Raw genomic sequence first — 8,680 nt, forward strand, 5'->3', positions numbered from 1 at the left:
GGCGACGATGGCAGGAGAGAATTTATGCGATTCGCTCGTGCGGCAGGGTCCTCAGACAATATATACATCAGCAGCTGAGCAAGCAAGCTGCCGCTGAAGACAAGACAAGTATAGACCCTGGAAGGCGTCCCGTTCTTCCTAGTGGTTTAACGACTGAGCGACTCAACGAACCACGGCGTCGCGCGAAAGTGGAGCGGAAACGCCCTGCCCTTAAGCTTCAAACGTTGAAACGCAAGTAATTACAAATACAGTGACAAGAACAGTTGCTTCCAGAGACAATAAGAACTACAGGCGAAGCTGCACGGGTCAGGTTCGGACGGCTGATATAGGGTGTCGGCTGGGCTCCAGCAGGACAGCGCCAACACCACGATGTCAACCTTCAGGCGTCTCTGAAGGAGAGTCAGCAAAAACGTACAAAAAGTAAAAACTTCTTTTTCGCGGCCTTCTTATTTGCTGCTTCTTGCCCGTTTCATGAGCTGGTGGCGGTCCCTCACCGAGGCTACCCGAAACGTGGATATCAGACCGCAGCACGGTGTGTCCATTTTCTTCGCTCAAATGCCGGAGTGATACTTCCATGTATGTAGCGTCTTAAATGAGTTTTTCTCTATGCGACTTTTTTCACCCGTATGCTGTTGAAAGCGAACAGGATTGCACTTAAGCTGAGTTGGGCGGCTCGCAGTTCATTCACCTAGCGAGTGCTGCTTTTCTGGACGGGAATTCAGGGGCAATGAGTCCAGCGTACTCTCAATTTTTTCCCCTTTTCCAGCAGCTTGTTTCTACTTTTTCTGCCATAGAGATACTTTCTAGGTCATTTCGTACGCCTCTGCGAGTTTATGTTGCTGGTGTGTCAGGAACGGCGCATGGGGTCAGGATGTCTCTGTACAAGTACTTTCTGCTTGGTGTTATTCCGGGGCACTTCTGTCTCATTAACAGGGACAAACTGGGAAGGAATTTCACAAAACAAGTGTGAGACTGTCTTCTGAAGAAATGTGTATGGTCTGAGGCGTTGACAGCGACAAGACGTCTTCAGATGCTGTGAAGGCAACTCTCTAATACGAGACGATTACCCTTCACTGAACAGTAAAAACTTGTCACAAACCCTACTGAACTGTAACGAGAAGGTTATATGGTATGGGTGTGGCGCTTCATCGAAATGAAACGATTTGTGTCTAACCTTCCTGAATTGCAGCGGGATTGTCGTATCGTTATGGATATGGTGCTACTTGCAATCGACGATTTTGAGGTAGACGAGGTGTTTTTGAATGTGGTCATCTCAAACATTTTTTTCCATACACGGTAGAGTACAAGATCGCACACGGGGAAGGAGTAAGGATATACAGCACGATTCAACTCAGCGCTGTTCTGGTTGAATCGCGTTTAGGGTGGCAACTGCTTTGTTCAGCCCTCTAGCTCCTAATGAATCGATGACTTGCAGACAGAGCGAAACTGACAAGAAGGTGTTTACAGGAACATCATGGAAGCACTGTCCTGCCGTCCACTGTATTTCTTTTCCCATGCCCTACTTGTAAAGCTGTAATTCGCAAGCTAACTAACGCGAGACACGCTAGAGAGAAGGGACGGGGTTCCGCACTGTCAATAAGAAACGCTGCTCGTTAGGGCTAATAACTGGAGCGTGGCCACTTCGGTTCGTTCCGTGCAGGCCGTAGGGCTCTTCTTGCATCATTCAGTATCATGGAGATCTGGCTCCCAATGAACTCCTGAAACGGCAGCTTGCACAGCCAGTGTAGGCGGTGCAGTACTCTACCCACCTTGTCTTGCAGTTCGCGTTTCATCTGCCGCTTTCGCTGATTAGAATTCGCATTAAAGATGAAGTCGATATTTCAGGTACATTGCTGAAGTACCTCTGCAAACAACACTGAGCTTTCCATGTGCATGACTGAGGTGTTCGGCACTGCAACGTGTCACTCACGTGCAGCATCATTAGCGTGTTCCAGTGCCTTCCGTAGGTCGGATTCTCCATTAACTAAGCACAGTATTTCGTCAATTATATTTCTATCATCTGGTTGCCTTTAGAAGAAATGAATTGTAGCGCACCCGGGACCTTATAGAAAATGTCAACGGGCACGGGCTCACTGGCCTGCCAGTCATCTTGGAAGTCCAGTGGATGCATCAAGGAGCTGCCAGAGGTTGGTTCCTTCACCCTTATAGATGAAGCAAATGACGAACATACCTGCTGGGCAGCAAGCTTGCAGGGTCGATCGCTGCTCTGTGTCGGGACGCTTCCGCTTTCAAGCACTAAGCGCAAACAGTTGACAGTCGGCGGATGAAGCGTCACTGAGATTCGGCTTACTAGAATCAGGAGACCAAACACTATGAAGAAACGAAACATGTCCTTTACAGGTCATATGCAGAACTCATTAATAAGGAAATGCCATAACGCCGCTGTTAAAGATGGTGCTCTGCGGCTTTCTGCAGACGCCACAAGCGAAGTAGCTGCGCATGCAGTAAATACACCCGAGTACGAAGATGAAATGCACATTCTTATTTATCATTTCTTTCTCTTCTTTTGTATTTGGTGTTAAGGCTATTATTTGTCTACCTTTTCTTGCCCAAAGATAGTTCTGGTCACGCCTGTAGCACTCCGAGCGTGGGTCTCCAAAGCATGCTGACGCTGCAAAGCGGCAAATCTTCCTGATTGATGCAAATTTCATGTGCATGTTTTTGGACTTAAATGAAGGCCAAGAGCCAGGAGGCTCAAGTAGAACATGCACAGTGCTCCCCATCCCAACTTTTGCTGGAGGCGCCCTCACCGTGGGATAGGTTTCGAGACACAATCGATGGCAACAGGCGTTGCATCTCGATTTGTCTTTACTCCTTATTTGGGCTTCTTCTTATTTTCGTTAAAAAAAGTATTCCTGACTACAGGGTAGGTGGTTGCAATACCGCACTCCATTTCAGGCCGCTACGGAACTGACTTCTTTTTTCCACTTTTGCTGGAGGCGCCTTCACCGTGGGCTAGGTTTCGAGACACAATCGATGGCAACAGCAACAGGCGTTGCATCTCCATCTGTCTTTACTGCTTATTTGGGTTTCTTCTTATTTTCGTTTAAAAAAGTCTTCCTGACTGCAGGGTAGGTGGTTGTAATATCACACTCCATTTCAGGCCGCTACGGAACTGACTTCTTTTTCCCTCTTTGCGTGCAGATAAACCGAATTCGAAGGCAGTCGGATATCCCTCCAAGTGTATACGAGAAGCGCAAGTGTCTTACTGGCATTGTTTTTTCCGTTGGGCCGCAGGGCAAGTGAAACACCTGTGTTTTACGTTTTGTACCTACGACATCACTTGCGCTGTGTGACTAACTGTGACCAAAGCGGGTGCACTACACGCAAGTTGTGAACTGATTTATATGAACTAAGTGTCATGTTTATGTGCGCGATCTATAACCAGGGCACATCTTCGTAAATCATGTCCCCCTTCTTCATGCCGTTCTCCCCTTCCTTCCGCTGACTCCTCTTTCTCGAACCCGTCGTGCCAGCGAATGCATCGCTCTCCGTCTTGACACAGTGGACTTGTTGCTAGGAGGGGGAGAGCCACAAGAATCAGTTCCTGGCCCCGCATTACCCAGCCAGGACCAGGCAGCGGGGGACAGCTGCGAAAGCGGCCCGTCCTCTGTTGCATCTCTGAGGCAAGTGCTACTTGGAAGGAAAGTCTTCTTTATTCCTGTAGAGGCAGACATTGATTTCATTCGAGCTGACATCAAGTTTCGGGGTCCTTTTCTTCTGAAAAGGGACTTGGCGGCGCACATGGTTGCTAGCGGGCTGGCAATAACAAGCGACAGTAGCTTTTCACCCGACCGCCAGGTGCCATCTTCGTCTCCATTCCACTACTTGCGATCATGCCTAGTGTGTAGACGAGTGAGTTCCTGGGGCCCTTTTCATCGCGGTACCGTTCCTCTTGCCACTTTGGTTTACGCAAGACACGCTGGGATCCCCGACTATGTCATGTGCGGTCTTGTTGGGCGTGTGTGTACAGCTGCAGCGGCTGGAAAGGGGCGCGGCAGCACTTAATGCCGGGATGTGGAGTCAAATGGAAGACACCTACATCAAAGAACGCCTAGCCAGACACCGTAGTCTCTTCGGATCAGTACGAAAAAGGCTCCCAAGCCTTCGTTCCCTTTGGCGCGCCGTGCGTCACAGGTGATTCACTTTAGCTGCTTGTCGTGCGGCTGTACATTCCGTATGTGCTTGCTACAACGTTTAGTACCCATACCATACAAAACAAAAGCCTATTCAGCTTTTCATGGGTTCATATGATCTGGCATAACAACCATAAAGGCCTGACAAGTGTAACTATCGAGAAGCATTGCTTGTACTTCAGGAACGTCTCTTCAAGACATTAGTTTAACTTAATATGTTGAGACTCATTGGGCTTTCCGCTTGAGCTGTTAGTGTACATACTGGCCCTCTAGAGGAAGATATAGTACTTTTGCGTTTAGTAAGGCAGCATATTGACTGTTTAATTGAAATTGGAAAGGCGCACTGCATTAATCTCCGTCGAGCAGTTGAGCTGCATCGCGAAGTGACTTCGCGCACGAAGCGTTTAAGCGGTTCGATTCCGCGACCGCCGTATTTCCTAATGCAGTAAAGCTGGTGGCTGCTGGGGCCCCACCAAACGCCAGGCCTTCAGCGCGCAGTCAGCTGGTGTTCTAGTCAAGTCGGCAGAGGCAGCAGCAGGGTCCTCAAGACTACAGTTTTGACTCGTCACCATGGTCTCTGACGAGCTACGTGATCAGACTCGCGCAGGCAAAACACGCTCTGAGTGCCCGAATGGAAGACCACCAAAAGGCCTGGAGAAATGGTAACCTGAACCCCACAGTGCACAGTTGCCGCTTTGGGTGTCGATTAACGCAAGAAATCAGCAAACAACGACAGTTACTTGCAGCTTTACCTAGTCATTGCACTCGGCTGTATGCCAGTATTTGGCCGGGTCAACATCTGTGTCAGCATATTGCCGGTAATCGTGGTGAGAGAAGGCTAGCGTTAAGCTTGGAGGGATAGCAAGTTGAAACTGAGCGCTGCTCGACCATTCACTGATAATCTTCGCTTTGGCTGCATTTTGTCGAGATTTCAAACATAATATTATGAATTGTAGACTGACCTAACGACATTACAAGTGTCTTAGCAAAATACTCGAGAACAGACCTGCTTGAAGGGAAGCCTTGATGGATGGGAGGCGCGCAGCGAATTGTTTTGCGACCGGCTGCAGCATCACCCTGACCTGCTCAGCTGGTGCCTGCGGCGTCAATCAATGGGTAAAATCATCTCCGTTTCCATGCACAAACCCTGCTGTACAACAAGTGGAACCTGTGCTACAACAGATGCAGCTTCTAATGTCGGTGAATGGGCAAGGGATGGCGGGCGTCGTGACACACCAGCTCCAGTGGCAGATGCTTTAATGCTTCTTTCTGCTCCAGCATAAGCTTGTCAAGTGGAACTTGAGCGCCGCCTGCAAGGAGATGACATGTGATTGGCAGTCGGTAAAGTGAGCTGTTGCACTCCGGTAAAGGGAAGGATTCAAGGGAGTGTGCTTTGGGTTCTCTGGAGATACGGAACACTGGCTGACCCGCAGTAGCTGCAGTATGTTGATCTTGCAGCAGCTTTAGGGAGGACGCTTCGGCGCCGTTGCCTGTATTTTGATTGAACATTGTAAAGGCACCTTCGATCAAAAGTGGTGCGACTAACTGCACATTGCGCGCGATTTCCTTCAGTGCGTTCTGAGGCAGCGATAGGCATTGAGCGATTGAAGTCAATGCGGCCACGCATTTGAAGTTCGTGGTAACCACCAATCACCGGGACAAAGTGAATGTGGAAGTACTCACGGAAAAGTGCTCACGCATTGCAGCAAATGTTAGTACGACGCACTGTGGAACGATTCAATAGTCTGTCGCAGTGCGCGTGCTAGCCCCGCTGTGGTTGTTCTTAGCCTCACCTTCTACCATGCATCACGATACTGTTGTAGTGCGTCTGTGGAATGAGGACCACTGCTCACCTGTGTTCGCTCGAATCGAGCAGCCATAGCAAAACAGTGGCCGGAATTCAAGCTGGCGCAGCTTCCCCCTTCAAACGGCGCCGAGATGCAACCAGTGAATTTGCGCGCAGTAAGGCGGCGAGCATCTCGAATGGTTCCAGCCATGCAACGCAAGGACGTCCCGTACCGACTCGCGCAGCTCAAGTCATTTAGCAACAGGAATTCTGGCACAGAGCCCAATATTATATTTGGTACGGGGAGGCGTGACCCTGACATTGCCGCGAGCTTCTCAATTTTTACCACCACACCCATACTGAGCTCGCCAGGGGAGGAAGGCCTGGAACTTTTGGCCCCTGGGCACTGCTCAGGAGGTAATTTCGTAGACTCCAGCTCGGTAGAAAAGCGCATCAATTCCTCTTGAAAACGACGCAGTGATACTATCCCCTCATCGGTCGCCTGAAGCGTGGTCATTTCCCTGGCGGCCTTTAGCGCTCGTTGCATCGTGCTGCTGCACGCGCACTGGATGCTTTTGGCGTAAACTTGAAGCCCAGAGGCAGCGACACCGGACCCACTCAGACTTGCCCCAGCGGCGGTCACATCAGCTAAATTCAGCTGGCGCTGAGCTGCCAAGGACTCCTGCGCCTCAGCATGAGACCGTAGAACATCCAGGGAGTCACCGGCGTCGATCTCAGCAAACGCCAAGACGTTTACACTGGGTTGCTCCGTGTCCATGAGGTCATTCCCACCCTCTTCCGAGGGCCTCAAGGGGATCCCGGCTACCCTGACTAAGCTTCTGAACGGCAGATCTATTTGTGGAGTCGCTAGTGGTGGCGAGGGCTCACAAAGATTCTCCCCTGTCCCCGAAATCCCACGTCCAACTCCGAGCTTCAGTGGCTGAGAAACGATGCACTCTGCTGTCTCGTACACATTTCTCGTTCTCCAGTCCAATCCTGGAGGATTAAATCCTACACGAGACTCTGCCAGGCCCCAATATCTGCCTAATCGCTCTCTGATATGTGCGTTTCCATACTTCTGCATTTCTGCCGCACCTCCCATCGGCGCCGATGCTATTGTCAAAGTTGGCTCCTGAAAAGAGGAGAGCAGCAGCCTCCTGATGTCAAGCACTGTCTCTGGGAAGCAGCTGCCCAGTGGCATCTCTTGCCGGAGCTTGCCTAAACCCGGCCGCACACAACCCTCCTGTTCTGTCATAATTGCACAAGCTGCGATACTTCCGTGCTTCTCCGTCAGCCTTTGCATGTTTCGCCTACATTGTCCTGCAACGGGGGTTGCCTCCTGCGAGTTGCAGCCCTCTACTGGTGGCGCAGCGCATTGCAGAGGCTCTTCCGTGAAAAGAGGTGCTCCCTGCTTGGAAGGGCCGTGAGTCAAGGATGAACGGCTACAGGGACGGGAAGGTGGCTGGCAACGGCAAAGTGCGTAGAGTGCACCTGACATTTTCCGCTGGGTCAAGAGGCTCACCGCCTCCTTCGTCCTCCACGATGTCCTACTCACTAGCCCGCTTAGCAGCTTCTTCGCTGAGGAGGCCGTCTGCACAACCTGCAACTCGGGGCAGGACATGGGCTGCCGGCTTTGTTGCTGCCTCAGCTTGAGAGAGCTATCAGACGCCATATTCCTCATCCCCACCGGAAGCAGATGCAATTGTAGCAGCGCAGCTGCCTTGTGCTGCTGCGTGATCCCCAGGGGAAATTCTGCGTCTAAGCCGCTGGAGGATTTGCTCAGAGCAGGCAGTACCATCGAAGCGGGTAAGCTCTCAATAGAGATGACGGCGCTCTTCACCAGTGGTCCAATGTAGCGCCTCGGGTCGCTTGAGGAGAAGAGCAGGCTCGTGGGGCTGAGTGGGGATTTGCCGGAGTTGCTACTACTGCTCCCCGGCAGGGCCGGCAAGGTAGGCAAGAGCGGTGCGGGTAGAGTCTCTGTTGAGAAAAACTCAAGACCCTCTTCAGCAGCCCATGGAGCCGGAGACAGCCTCACACATGCATCTAGGTCCTCCACGGCAACAGCAGCATCACCTGACGGCCGCCTGCCTTGCCTCGGAGACAGGCATGCGACAGTCAATCCTGCGCTCAGCAGTGACCGAGGGGATCCGCAGGTGCCGGACTCAGGAGATGAAGGAACTCCAGCCAACGCACCAGACTGTAACACCGGCAGCGAACCTCCGCTCCGCAGTACCTCTCGGTTCTGTACACATGTCTGACTTACCGGCGATACACCAACAGTGACGGCTTTGGCTGCCGCCGCTGCGTCCTGCTGCTGCTGTTGCTCCTCGTCAGCAGCATCGGTTTCAGGTGAACACGTCTCGGCTTCAGCACACAAGCGCTCATCTTCTGTCTGAAAGAGTCTCGTGTCTTGAGAGGCATCTCTGCTGGTGTCACTCAAGCTGTTGCTGGTCACGGTGTTGCTGCTTGCAGTGTTCCTGCTGCTACTATTGCTACTGCTGCTGCCCAGAACACTGCTCTCCGTCTGAGGTGACAGCGCCAAGGTCCTGGGGGTATTCTTTCCACCTCTCGCGGCCAGTAAAAGTCGGGCCCAGGAGCTCCTTAGAGTCGCCAAGTCCGCCGCTTTGTTTGAAGGCCTCGGAACAGCACCAGATCTCAGAAAAGAGGGAACAGAGGACATCTGAACTTGTAGCAGCCCTTGATCAATCCACCCGCAGCTGCCGCTGTAGCCGCTGCT

The 8,680-nt window shown here is 51.6% G+C and overlaps 1 protein-coding gene across 1 annotated transcript; it reads right to left on the reverse strand.

Annotated features, from left to right (window-relative positions):
* Positions 1–5,348: 5,348 nt before the first annotated feature.
* On the reverse strand, positions 5,349–8,623 carry ENH_00030590 (hypothetical protein, conserved; the record flags this gene model as incomplete). Its single annotated transcript, XM_013580117.1, has 3 exons — positions 5,349–5,467; positions 5,585–5,735; positions 6,011–8,623. 3 exons carry the CDS (start codon positions 8,621–8,623, stop codon positions 5,349–5,351), a joined length of 2,883 nt encoding a protein of 960 aa, XP_013435571.1.
* Positions 8,624–8,680: the final 57 nt, after the last annotated feature.

This window comes from Eimeria necatrix, genomic scaffold (assembly GCF_000499385.1).
Source record: "Eimeria necatrix Houghton genomic scaffold, Enh_scaff222, whole genome shotgun sequence".
NCBI lineage: Eukaryota > Apicomplexa > Conoidasida > Eucoccidiorida > Eimeriidae > Eimeria > Eimeria necatrix.